A 13,909-nucleotide genomic window follows, 5' to 3' on the forward strand; every position below is an offset into this window, starting at 1 on the left:
CCCCGAGACCCCTCTGCAAGGGGATCTCCAGTAGAGGAAAGTTGTATTTTTCATCATTGTTACATCACACCCTGACTGGCTCATCTCCTCCCCAAGACCCCTCTGCAAGGGGATCTCCAGTGGCCTCAGGTAGGAATCTTTCTGCATTGGTTGGAGGTTGCAGAACTTGGGGTTGCCCCACCCCTCAATTCCTTCCATTCCTCACGCTTGAAGGAAGAGTCTACGAAGCACAAGAGAGAAAAGTACAGCAGTCTTACCTTCAAAACCAGACACTCCACGTTGTCCCTTGGCTCCTGGGAGCCCATGAATCGTATGTGTTGGTCCTAGATCTCCTGGGAATATTGAGAAAGGATTTAGGAGAGCTCCTTCTACAGCCCCCGAAAACCTTTGAAATGCAAAACTGTTTTAGACGCAGTATTTCATCCAGAGGAACTCCGCGGTGAAATTCTCAACAGAGTGACCAATCGCCAGTGGGGAGCTGGGACTCTGGCAGGTGGTGGGCGTGGTGTGACCTGCAGCTTAACTTCCACTGGGAAGCACACCCCTCCGCGAGGCTCAGGATGTGCTGAGGAGATGCGAGGAGGCGCGTGAAAACATCATCAGAATGAGACAGTGATGGCAATAAGGGTGGGGCATTTTCCTGCTAGATTCAGCAGGGGGCAAAAAAATTCTCTAGATCCCAGGTTCCTCTCTGCTGCTGAGACTGGAAGGCAGCTGGGTCACATCCCACAATGCAACAAATAACAGCCTTTTCCGTAAGTGAAGGGAGGGGCTGGGGCAGGTGGGAGAGCTCGGTTGATGCCATTGCTTTTTGCAAGGTCTGGAAGTTTGGTCCAAAGGGGAAATGTAAATGCATTCAATTTCCCCTAAACACAGATCTCTCTCTTCCCCAAAGAGCCCCGGGCCTGCTAGAAGTCCACCTTGTTCTATGAAGATTTGTTACAATAGAAAATGCGCCTTACCTTTAGTACCTGGAAGACCAGCTGCTCCAGGGAGCCCGGGCACCCCATTAAGACCTTGTTGACCCTTCAAAACAATGTGGGCATCATCATCATTTTTGTTCAGAGCTCAGGGTTGGCTTACCCTCCCACTCCCAGGGCCACTGCTTGAGCGGTGTGTTCGCAGGCATTCAGTGGTGATGGCTACACTGCCTTGTAAACAGGAAGGCAAGGAGCAAACCTACAAACAAACCCACGACCATCGAGGCAATGCAGACTATAGGACAGGGGTGAACTGGCCCTGGCGGTTTGCCAGACTGTCATTCTTGGCATAAATAGAAAGCCCCATCTTTCTCCCGAGGAGCGGTTGGTGGTTTCAAACTGCTGACCTTGCAGTTAGTAATACAATGAGTTACCCCTATGCCACCAAGGCAATGAGCAGAGGGATGAACTTGATAGGCATTTGCTGTGCTCCTCAAACAGTCTGCTACTACTTCCTATGCCAAAGCTTCAGAGCCATTCATTAAGCATGAAAGAAATGTTCCTCCACCTTCCAGGGTGTGGTAGTTATATAATCTGGTATCAATTTGGGACTTGAGAGGATTAAGAGTGAAGGAGTGGAGTCTAGTCTGTCCAGTGGGTCATAGCTAATGAGGCCTCTGTGTGTGGGCATGGCCTTCACCTGAGGATTCTGGGAACTCCGGTATTTCCTTCTTGGAGGCGGGAGACAGACTCTCTCTCGACTCACTCCCTTGGAGATGCTCTACTGACAAGGCTGACTTCCTGTGAGACATCCCTGAAGAGAAGCCACATGAACCTACCCTGATGCAGCCCTGGGTGCTGGAGAAGCCACATGGAGACCCCTGCCAGCACTGAGATGCTTATAATGCCACGGGATCCAAAGACTTTCTAACCTACTGACCTGTGATCATCCTGCATTTGGCGTTATTGCATGTGTTTCGGAGTCTAAAGAGGACTTTATAGATTGGTATCAGACACATGGGCTAATATCAGACTTATGGGCTTGGACTGGACTGGGTTGGAATGCTTTCTTAATGTACAATTGCCATTTATATAAAACTCTCATACACACATGATGGTCCATGCACTTGTTTCCCTAATCCACCTGGGCAGACCACAGAGCTGGTCGTCCACTGCTCGTTCTGCTAGGAGCACGGGCTTTCTTACACCAGGCAGCAGGTGGGACGTGTGCTGGAGTCTGAATAGGGGCTGTTACCCTTTTCACACGAGGAGCTGCCTCCGAGTCTGGGAAGGGCGCATGTTTGTTCTGCCCTCTGCACAAATCTCCCCCTGGGGTTGCTTTGGACTCATTTGGAGAGGTGCCCAGGACAGAAAAATGCCACGGACCGCCGTGGGCTAGAGGAATTTGAGCTCTGGGCTCTGTGGCTGCGCTCCCCGGGCCACTGCTGCACTATGGAGACCCAGAGCCCCCTGCTGCCTTCCAGATGTTTGCTTGTCCACAGCCAGATCTCCTAATTCTGAACCATTGTTCCTGCTGGGGCCATCCTAGAATGCCTCCCCCCCATCTTCCCTCCTCCCCGTGTGTGCTCCACAGGACCACCTCCTTTAGAACTTTCTTTGGCAATTGTTTCAGAGGGTGTGTGTGTGTGTGTGTGTGTGTGTTTCTTTCCACCAGATGGACTCGTATGGCTGAAGGGCAAGGACTTTGCCTGCAGGGTGCGTGCATGTGTTTTATCAGGGCCGGGGCACCTTTTCTCTGCCAAGGGCCACTTGGATCTTCATAACATCATTTGCAGGCCAGACACAATTAGTAATGGGAAAACTAGCCTGCTATCTTTGGTCGAACATTTCATTAATGCACCCCTCATGTGAGGCTGGAATTGCTTCTTTTTGGTGACGAGGGTGATGTTAGCTGGCATTGAGGATGTTGTGGGTCTTGTGCAGCCCATAATGGAGCCCTAGTGGTAGAGTGGATTGCACATTGGGTTGCTAACCAAAAGGTCAACAGTTTGAAGCCACCAGCAGCTCCTTGGGAAAAAGATGAAACTTTTTACTCCTGTCAAGAGTTACAGTTTCAGAAACCCACAGCGGCAGTTATACCCTGTCCTATAGGGTCAATGTGAGTTGGAAAGGAATCAATGGCAGTGAATTCATATGGCTTATGAGGCTGGACGTTGCCCACCACTGATTTAGACCCTTCAATGCTAATATGATTGTTAATCAGAGCCCGTTAGGTGCCAGATACGATACTCAGCACTTTACATAAATTGTCTCACTGAATCCCCCAGACTGTGTGAAGGCAGTTTGGCTGTCATTCCTGATTGTGACAGGTGAGCAACGTGCGTCTCAGGGAAGTTCCATACTATGCATATGATCCCAGGGCTAATGAGTGATGGAGTTGAGATTCACACCCTTGTCTGTCTGTCCATCTCCTCCCTAAGCAATGGGCGCATCCTGCCTTTGAAGAACTCAAAGAAATAAGACTTCTCATGGAGCTTGGGCAGAAGGACGGTAAAAGGAAACAGAGGAAAGATCTAGGAAGCAAAACTATGGATACAGGTATAAGCATAGGTGTGGACATATGTAAATACATTAGTTCATTCCTCCCTGCTCCCACTACCATGACTCGAATTCGACCTTGCAAGTCTGGCTAGACCAGAGGATGTACACTGGTACAGATAGGAACTGGAAACACAGGGAATCCAGGGCGGATGAGCCCTACAGGACCAGTGGTGTGAGTGGCGAAACAGGGAGGGTAGAGGGAGAGTGGGTAGGAAAGAGGGAACCGATTACAAGGAACTGTATGTGACCTCCTCCCTGGGGGACAGACAACAGAAAAGTGGGTGAAGGGAGATGTTGGACAGGGCAAGATATGACAAAATAACAATTTGTAAACTATCAAGGGCTCATAAGGGAGGGGGGAGCAGGGAGGGAGGGGGAAAATGAGGACCTAATGCCGAGGGTTTAAGTGGAGAGAAAATGTTTTGAGAATGATGTACAAATACGCTTTACACAATTGATGTGTGTATAGATTGTGATGAGTTGTATGAGCCCCTAATAAAATGATTAAAAAAATAGAGATATTGATATATATATATATATATATATATATATATATATATATATATATATATATATATATATATATATAGCAATACACTGAGGTAGTGAATGGACTTCTGGCCTCTGCCCTTGCCCTCCCTCAAGAGGGCAAGACACAAGAACACTTTGTTCTAACAACCTGGCATTCTGTGATGCTCACCCTCCCGGCATAATAACTGAAGACAAAATGGCTGTACAAGCAAATGTGGTGAAGAAAGCAGATGGTACCCGGCTATCAGAAGATATAGCATCTGGCGTCTTAAAGGGTTGAAATTAAACAAGCCATCTAGGAGAGAAGCAACAAGCCCACATAGAAGAAGCACACCAGCCTGTGCAATCATGAGGTTTTGACGGGATCGGGTAACAGGCATCAGAAGACCCCAATCAAATAAAAAAATAAAGCCACATTGTTGAGAATGAAGGGGGTTGGAGCAGAGACCCAAAAGCCATCTGTAGACAATGGGACATCCCCTCAGAGAAGGGTCACAAGGAAGGGCTGAGTCAACCAGGGTGCAGTATAGCACCGATGAAACATGCAATGTTTTTCTGGTCCCTTGAGCCTCCCTCACCCCCCACTATCATGACCTCACTTCTGCCTTTCACTGCGGGCTAGACCGGAACATGTGCACTGGTACAGATAAGAGCTCATGATACAAGGAATCCAAGGACAGGAATGGGAGTCGCGATACCAGGAGAGTAGGTAGAAGGTGGGGAAAGGAAGGGAGGATCACAATAATGGACACATAACCACATACACATCCCACCCCTGGGGATGACCAACAGAAACCGTGGGGGAAGGAAGACAGCCTCAGTGTAAGATATAAAAAAGAATAATAATTTATACTTTATCAAGGGGTCATGGGGGGGGGGGAAGAGGAGCTGATACCAAGGGCTCAATACGAAGTAAATGTTTAAGCCCCCAATAAAATGCTTTAAAAAATAATAATAAGGGGACTTAAAATGTTTATGGAAAAATGAAAAAAAAAGAAAGTAAATGTTTAGAAAACAATGATGGCAACATATGTACAAATATGCTTGAGACAACTGATGCATGGATTATTATAAAAACTGTAAGAGCCCCGAATAAAATGATCTTTTAATTAAAAAAAAAAAGACCTCAAACAAAAAACCTTATCCAAACAGACAGAAGTTTGTACTGGATTCTTATGTGCCAGACTCCACGTGGGATGTTGGCAATGGTGCGCAGGCAGGAAAGCCTGTGAGGGCATCCTTATTCTCCAAGCCAACAGATCTTGCTGAGGACACACACTGACATGGACCCCACTCAGAGGAGTGCAGACTGTGAGAAGTATAGAGGAGCTGGGGCCTGAGGGATGGCAGGGAGGAGGCACCTTCAGAGGAGGGAGAAAGCCCTGCCTGTGGGGGAGTCAGCATGGACAAAGGCACTCAAGAGGGGAGGCTCCAGGAAGGGTGAGAAGACTGAGCAGGCTCGAGGAGAGGGAGTTGTCTGAGGAAATCTTGGGGGACTGGAACTGCGAAGGGGGTTACTGTGAGAAAGGTGGAAACCATGCGCATTTCTTCCTGTGGTGGGAGTCGCTTCTTGGTGGGCAGACAATGGACTTGGCACACTTACAGCCTCTCCAGGCATTCCCGGAAAGCCTGTGATTCCTGTGGCCCCCTTCAAGCCAGGCAAGCCCCGTAGTCCTTGGGGGCCAGGAGGGCCTGACTTTCCCATAAGTCCTTTGATGACACTGGGGAATCCAATGGCTCCGGGGAGGCCTGGTGGCCCAGAGAGGCCACGCTCTCCTTTGTCCCCTAGGAAAGAAGTATAAGTGTTTAGAAATAGACGATTGAACACAAAACCCAAAGACTGCCTTCAGACTCATAACAAGCCGATGGAGGGGTTCTGAGGCTGCAAATCTTTGCAGAAGCAGAAAGTCTCATCTTTCTCCTGAGCTGCGGCCGCTGGGTTCCAACTGCTCCCCTTGCAGTTAGCAGCCCAACACGGGAGGCACTATCAAGAGCACACCTGCTCGCCAAGGTGCAGGGGCCCGGTCAGAGGCCCAGCACCGGCTTGGGAGCCAGTGGCGGTGGGGTGAGAGGGAGAAATGCCTTCAGTGTTCCAGGCGTACAGGGCGCCGCTGCGGCAGCCCAGCTCCAGCAATGGGAAAGCTGGCCAATGCTCACATCCCACCCACTACCTGCCAGGCTCCTCCGGGAATGCCACAGCGGGTGGGGGCAAAAAAACTCAGTTGCACAGCGAGCCTGCCCTATGGCAGACCCCAAGTCTAGGCACTTCTCCGGCCTCTTTGTACCCCCTTCTATCATCCACTGCTACTCTCGAGGGGCCTTGAAATGGAGGACTTGTCTCAGGAAGGAAGGCAAGTTTAGTCAGACAGCCTTTCTAGAGTGTTGCCCATTCCCCATCCTGGTACCTCTGGGCCCTGGAAATCCACTTGATCCAGTCGCTCCCAGGGCACCTTTGTCTCCTTTTAACAAAACGTTAAGCATGGGAACTCCTTGGCTGGGTCCTCCGATCAGCCCCGGATCACCTCTGTCTCCTGCAGGGATGGAGATCAGACGATCAGGGTGAGAGGTGTGGGGTGGGCACGCGCTGACCTGCCCGGCTAGTTCTGCCCAGGCTCCCGTTCTGGGCCCTGCACGCTCTCTCCCATGCCCCTTCTTCCAGCGGTGCATTGCTATGCGTGCCCATCCTGGATTCCAAACTCTCCTCCCATGGCCATATGGAAATGTATAGACAGAGCCTCTACCAGGTCTTTGGGTGCCAAAGAACCCAATTTAGAGGTCAGAAGACAACCCCCCGCCCCACCCATCCACCCACGCAAGAAAGAAAGAAGGTCTCTTTGTCCAGCACAAGGTCGGTTGAAGCCACTGGAACGATCACGGCCATAAACAAACTGTACGCCTGGAAGGGTGGGTGGTAGCTGTTCCAAATTCATATCTCGAGCTCACCTTTTTCACCAGGGTTGCCCACAGACCCGGATGTTCCAATTCTTCCTGTTGACCCCGGGGCTCCCTTCAATCCACTGGCACCAGGAATACCTGGGAGGCCCGGTATTCCCGGAAAACCTATCAGTCCACCAGACCCCTTTTCACCTATTGGGAACCAAGAAGTTGTATTAGGAGCCCTGGTTTCTGCCCAGGAACCGAAAGGGGAAGTTGCGCAGGTGGTTTCCCAGAATGCCCAGGCCCGTGCTCTTAGCCGTGAAGACACTGGTTACCACTTTGCTGTACATGGCATTAAGCAACACAAGAGGTGGGCACCTATGCTTAAAAATCTGCCAAGGGTAGAGCTCAGATGTGGCAAGGGACCAAAAAAAATGGAGGAGGCGGGGAACGCCAGGAAATGGAGTTCAAATCCCTGGCTCAGTGGCCAACCAGCTGTCTGCTCTTGGATCAGTCATTTTCCCCTGTGTAAAATAGAGACGTTGCTTGGCCCACCTCTGCTGGGTATCAGAGCAATCACAGTAAGTGAGAATTTCATGATAGATGGGGGTTGTGCACGTGAGTAAACCCAGCATGGCTGTTTCTCTCCTGGGCTTTAGTGACCATGAGATTCAGTCCAGTGATGTGCCCAGCAGGCACTGAAGGTAAGTCACCCTGGCTAGGGGGGTCCTTTTTGAGCACTCGAATACCAAAAAAAACAAACTCTCTGTCATGCCAACTCATAGGGTCCCTGTAGGAGAAGGTCGAACTGTCCTGTGAATGTCTGAGACTCTTAACTCTTCATGGGAGTAGAAAGCTCCATCCTTTTTCCAGCGGAGCATCTGGTGGTTTCCCAATAACCTATTATGCCTCCGGGGCACTCTTTAGCTCATTTTAGCTAATAAAATTGCTAACAGAATCCCTGCTTATCTCGAACCTACCCCCCTCCCCGCCCCGCCCCCGTCCCTTGTAACCTCTTTTCCCCCAACAGTGTGAAGGGGCACACTGGGCAGCTGGGATGCCCCCTGTGAGCAGCTATGGGTGCTTCAGTGACCACTTCACTTACCTTTTGGGCCCGGGAGGCCTGGCAACCCTGTTTCCCCTGGCAAGCCCGTGCTCCCCAGGAAGCCTGCGTTTCCTTGAGATCCGGGAAGGCCTTTGATGCCAAGCAGACCTCTCTTTCCAGTTGGTCCCGGGGGACCTGCCTCGCCTCTGGGGCCTTTCTTCCCAGGATACCCTGAAGGAGCATCAGAGAGAAAACACACACACACACACACACACACACACACACACACACACACACACACACACACACACACACACACACACACACACACACACGGCAGCTGTCAAGTGAGGCTCTGGCCCCATCCCATGGCTTCTGCTCGAGTTGGCTTGTTGGTCGTTTAACCTTGGCATATGAAGGATACTAACCAGCAGAGTACTTCGCTGAAGCATTAGCACCCAAGCCCCACCCCCCACCCCCTCCTCAGGGAGTACCATGCCAATGGCTACTCCCTCCAGAATGGCAGCATAACGGGCAGGGAGAGCCCACCACTTCTGATCCCACAGTCTTCACCCTCTAGGAACATGCTTCATCCTGTAACGTAGCCTTTGAATGGAGCTCTGCCAAGCCAGGGTGGCGATGGCGGTCCCATTTCCTGATCTCCCTGTTCGAATCCTCCCACAAGGGCTGCTTCCTGAGCCCGTGGTGGAGGAGAGCTGAAAGCTGAGCTGTTGTTTCCACCTCACAGGGAGCCCAGGCTACAGGGCTGTCCTTTGAATCCCTCATGCAGGCAGTTAAATCAGCCAGTTCTTTGGTATTAAGGTTGAAAGACCCCCTAGCGCCAAATACTATAGAAATCCCCAAGGCCCATTTGGTCTCCTAGGTATTCGGAGACTTTAACTATGCTTTAAATTGGCCAATGGGATTAACTTCCTGAGCTGCTGCCAAAATGGAATGTTTAGTTACAAAGCGAGGAAATCAAAACAAAATAAAACAAAACAAAACAACCCCCCTCCCAGCCCAAAGGATTAATTCAGAGATGACAGAAGTATTTGGGCCCCTAAGATAAGGTGACCAGATTTAAAGTGGGGCACCATTGACCGGGGGTGGGGGGGGTGTTCTTGATTAAAAATTTGGTCTATATGGACCAAATAGACCATTCCCTAGCTTGTCGTGCATTCTTTCCAAAAATGGGGACTTTTAAAAAATGCCAAAAATCGGGACTGTCCTGCCAAAAGTGGGACATCTGGTCACCTTACCCTAAGGGCCTTAATGAAAGGCTGACATGGATTTGGAAGGATTGAAAAGGATCAAGTAGCTGCGAGCCCCGGGATTTGAAGAGAAAGCTGTGAAGAGGATACCGATGTAAGGAAAGCAAATTTCAATGTGAGCCAGTCCCACAGTGGCATGAGTTCCGAGATCCCTGGCTAGAATGTATAGGTTAGAATGTATAGGTAGATAATGCCCTCAGCAGTGAAGCTGGTGAGAGTGTGAGCTGGTGAGCCTGTGGGCTGTGTCGTGTCCCCTGGCCAGCCTATGGGAAGACCCCAGAAAACAGAGAAGGACAAAGGGGAGACAAGGGATTATTAGTGGTTCTGCAAGGAACTAATTTTTCTGAATGTTCGCTAGAAGCAAGGAAGGGCAGATTTCATTACATGTTCTCTGGGCATGTTGCCAAGGAGGGACCTGTTCTGGAGAAGGACATCATGCTTGGTAAAGTAGGGGGCCCCGGAAAAAGAGGAAGGCCCTCAAGGAGGTGGTTTGACACAGGAGCTACACCATCAGGCTCCAATATGACAACAATGGTCAGGGTAGCACAGGGCTGGGCGGTGTTTTGTTCTGTTGTACACAGGGTCATATGAGTCAGAACTGACTTGGTAACACCTACTGTCACCCGTCACTTGGCCAGGAGTAAGGGGAGGGAGGGTAATGTAGGAAGTGATGCAGGGTGAGGAAGATGGCATTAGAAAAAGGCAAGGTTTGAACATTAAGCTGGAACCAGGGGGTGGTAGGCCCCGCCACTGAAAGCCACGTTGGCTAGGGATGCTCAGGATGGTCACATTCTTCCTCTTCCACCAGTCCAAAGCAGGCTCCTCGCAGCCTAATGAAGGCAACAGTGACTGGGCTAGATGGGAACAGACAGTCTCATCTATCTCCCACCGAGTGGCTGGTGGATTTGAACCAGGACCGTGCTTGCGGTTAGCAGCCCCAACACCTAACCACCTGTGATGCCGACATCCAAAGCCAACCAGCTGCCATTGACCCTGCATGTGGCAGAGTAGAACTGCGCTCTGCTCCGTGGGGTTTTTAATGGCGGTGATGTTCAGAAGCAGGTGGCCAGCAATTTCTCCCAAGGCATTCATTGCTGGGTGGGTTGGAAAGAGCAACTTTTCTAGGAGTTGAACTGCTTGCACCACCTGGGGATGCCTTAATGGGAGATGGGGTGGAGTCTGCTGTGGGAGCTACACTGCAGTAGTTGGCTCTGCATGGCCCTACAAGGGTGATTTGAAATGTGAGATTAGGAAAGTCAGGTGTCATGTCCATGCAGCCCAGGTGAAGTCTGTCAAGCTGAGGCTCCTCCTCTAAAGGACCTACCTGCCAAGCCAGGAAAGCCTGCTGTTCCTGGGAGACCAGGTTTCCCCTTGATGCCAGACACGCCATCAGGCCCTGGAGGGCCTGCCCGGCCCTTGTGTCCTGGGGTGCCAGGGCTGCCCCGCTCACCTTTGGTGCCCAGCAAGCCAGACTTCCCAAGCAAACCTAGTGAAAGGAAAGGGCAAAGGATCATAGCCGAGATTGGCAGCAGGGACTGATCACCAGACCGGCTCACAGAGTCACCATTCCCTCAGCTCCATCCTGGGTAGTCCCCGCAGGGAACCAGAGGCTTTGCAAGAACTCATGGTCGCTGGTGGCATGCTGAAGAAAGGACCGTGAACTCGAGCCACGTACAGAATAAAAATAACAAGCAAAACGAAGGCCAGGGCAAAATGGTAGTTCATTTTAATCCCTTAAGCAATTCAGCGCCCCCACCCCACCCCCCAACCCCGAAGCGAAGCCTCCATTGAAGCAAGTGGTATGTATTGGCTGAAAGTTACTGAAAGGTTTTTCTGTAGCTTATGAGAAAAGAATCACCCTTGGGTCCTGGGGGGCCAGAATCTCCAGGAAATCCCTCGTCGCCTGGCAGCCCTTGGAGGCCCGGATTCCCTGGAGCACCATCTGCAGGACCCAAGACGTCACCGGGGGCTCCTTTGGGGCCAGGTAAACCTGGACTGCCAGGCTTACCCGGTGAGCCATCTTTTCCAGGTAGCCCATAGAACCCAGGCAAGCCCTTCTCCCCACGAGGTCCAGGAAATCCTAAATGTGAAGAGGAGAAAATGAACAAAGGATACCCACAGGAAAAAGCCATCCAACTAAGAGACACTCACTGCCGACTCGTAGTGACCCTATGGGGCAGGGGAGAACGGCACAGAGTCCCAGTTTCCGAGACTGGAACTCTTGATGGGAGTAGAAAGCCCCAATTTCCTCCCGCAGAGCCGCTGGCTGCTGCTTTCAAACTGCAGACCTGGCCGATGGCTGCCCAATGTGTAAGCACTCTGCCACCGGAATGCCCTTCGAAAATCCAAAGGGCAGTGTTCTGTAGGATCGAATATGGCATTGTATGATATGTAAATTATGTCACTAAAACAGTAGTTAAAAAAAAAAATAAAAGCAGCATTTCCCCAAGGACAACGTTTGGTGGTGGTGGTGGTGGTGGGGGCACTTGGGTGGTTAGGAAAGGAGGATGATTGGGCACAGGGAACATGGGAGGGGTCGCGGGGCGGAGGGGACATGGGATCAGTGAGAGCACATCGAGGGGATTGCAGTGGATGAGGTGAAGTAAAGTGTCCATGAATGGTTCACTGTAAAACTGAGCCCATGGATGAAGCCACAGTGTCCATCCATGTTTTTCACTGCCCCTTCACTGTGCCATGCATAATGGCCTTCTCCAGGGACCGGTCTCTTCTGACAACATGTCCAAAGAACTCGAGACGACGTCTTGTCATCTTTGCTTCTAAAGTGCATTCTGGCTGGACTTCTCCCAAGACACACTTGTTGGTTCTTTTGGCACTCCATGGTGATTTCCATAGTCTTCTCCAGCACCATAATTCAAATGCATTGATTCTCCTTCTGTCTTCCTTATTCAATGTCCAACTTTCACATGCATGACACAATTGAAAATACTATGGCTTAGGTAAGGTGCACCTTATTCCTCAAAGTAACATCCACGCTGATTTATTCAATGCAAAGTGTCATTTGGTCTCTTGACTACTTCTTCCACAAGCAGTGATTGTGGAACCAAGCAAGATGAAATCCTTGACGATTTCATTTTTTTCTCCATTTATCATGGAGTTACCTACTGGTCCAGTTGTGAGGATACACACACAAACATATTAACAATGTGTATCACTTCTTTTCAGGATCAGGAATCTCAGGTCCTAGGAGGACTAATCCTGAGGCAAGGATTGCACCATGTGACCTGGAAAAGCTTCCCTCCCTAGTGAGGCCTGGTCCTTGGGCAAAGCTCAGCCACCTGCTCTAGGTGCTCCTGCAGGTGCGGGAGAGTACAGACGACATCCTAAACCTCTGATAAGTGCTCCATCCCCTTCTGGGATTGCCTGTTCCCTGCTGGGAACGATGGCACCAGTAAACCTCAAGATGAGCCCACGCAGTAGAACTCTTGTGGTTCTTCGACATCATCGGAATGCCCTGGGGTGGGTGCCAAGAAGTTGCATTTCTAACACGTTAACAGTTACTGCTAAAGCTCCTGGCCCAGGTACCACTCTTTGAGAATTGCGAGTGTAGTGTTAAACAAAGAAAACCAGGTTGGAACAGGGTGTGAGGAAAGGTATTGCAATGGAATGGGCAATTTCCCTCCAAGTGAGTGAGCCCAATCCTTTTCTCTGCCGTTAAAGGGGTTGATTCTGGAAACTGGCCTAGAACTGGCAGTCAAGTGCTCTGGCGTTTAGTCCTAGTGACGGAGCTTTGTGATCTCAGACAGGTAATTTTCCATGTGCGTCTGTGTTTCCTCATCTGAAAATTACAGCATTGTTCGGGCTGATCTCCAAAGGTCTTTATTGTCCTGACCTGCTGCCGTTCTACGGGTTCCAAGGGCTGTCTCGCCTGGGCATGAAACCAAACCTTCCCAGCCCGCCACAGGGCAAACTTCCTTCCTGTCCCTGGTGGAGAAGTACCACAACCCAAACACACCTTCCCACAAGTGGCGAAGCAGGCCAGGAGACGGTCCTTTTCTTACCTGGCAATTCAGGGAGGTAAACCCCTCCGCGAAGTCCTTGCTCTCCCTTAGTTCCACGAATTCCTGGCTGGCCAGGAATCCCAGGGTAGCCCTGGGCTCCTTTTGGGCCTGGAAACCCAAACACAAAGTAGTGAGGAGAAAAGAATTCTAGTCTGGCTCAAAGGACATCTTACATTCAGTCAAGACGCTGAGTCCCATGGAGGGCCTCTGTTTTCCTCACCACCCTCATTTGCCCCTTCCCGCAGTAATCTAATCACCTCAATCACCCCAAGGCTGCCCTCTCAGAAGGAATACACTGGCAAGACCACACCCCCTGCCATGGAGTCGATTCCGACTCATAGCGACCCTAAAGGACAGGATAGAACTGCCCCTGTGAGTTTCTGAGACACTAACTCTTTCCAGGAGACGAAAGCCTCGTCTTTCTCCCACGGAGCAGCTGGTGGATTCAAACTACTGAGCTTGTACTTAGCAACCCAACGTGTAAACCACTACACCACCAAGGCTCAGAAGGAACGTGGATTCCCCAGTGCTCCTGGGCTGGACTCTGTCCATAATCCTTGACAGTTCTGCTCAGGGGCTTTCTCTGGCCCAATCAAGTACCTGGGAATCCGGGAGATCCTGGATGGCCTGATGGACCAAAAGGCCCGGTGATAATACATGGTAATGTTAGTCCTGTAAAAGGTA

The 13,909-nt window shown here is 50.6% G+C and overlaps 1 protein-coding gene across 4 annotated transcripts in view; it reads right to left on the reverse strand.

Annotated features, from left to right (window-relative positions):
* COL4A6 (collagen type IV alpha 6 chain) overlaps nucleotides 1-13,909 on the reverse strand; it is a 426,646-nt gene that overhangs the window by 41,910 nt on the left and 370,827 nt on the right. For all 4 annotated transcript variants that reach the window (XM_045298535.1, XM_045298533.1, XM_045298532.1 and 1 more), the window contains 10 exons: nucleotides 13,826-13,897; nucleotides 13,226-13,333; nucleotides 11,065-11,286; nucleotides 10,531-10,692; nucleotides 7,996-8,166; nucleotides 6,957-7,100; nucleotides 6,419-6,544; nucleotides 5,617-5,798; nucleotides 963-1,026; nucleotides 258-332 (listed from right to left, as the gene is read on the reverse strand). In XM_045298535.1, coding sequence (XP_045154470.1) covers nucleotides 258-332; nucleotides 963-1,026; nucleotides 5,617-5,798; nucleotides 6,419-6,544; nucleotides 6,957-7,100; nucleotides 7,996-8,166; nucleotides 10,531-10,692; nucleotides 11,065-11,286; nucleotides 13,226-13,333; nucleotides 13,826-13,897 — 1,326 coding nt within the window. The remainder of the gene's footprint in view (nucleotides 1-257; nucleotides 333-962; nucleotides 1,027-5,616; nucleotides 5,799-6,418; nucleotides 6,545-6,956; nucleotides 7,101-7,995; nucleotides 8,167-10,530; nucleotides 10,693-11,064; nucleotides 11,287-13,225; nucleotides 13,334-13,825; nucleotides 13,898-13,909) is intronic.

The sequence above is a fragment of the Echinops telfairi genome, unplaced genomic scaffold (assembly GCF_000313985.2).
Source record: "Echinops telfairi isolate 266 unplaced genomic scaffold, ASM31398v2 ScPeMD7_7427;HRSCAF=8465, whole genome shotgun sequence".
Taxonomy (NCBI): Eukaryota; Metazoa; Chordata; class Mammalia; order Afrosoricida; family Tenrecidae; genus Echinops; species Echinops telfairi.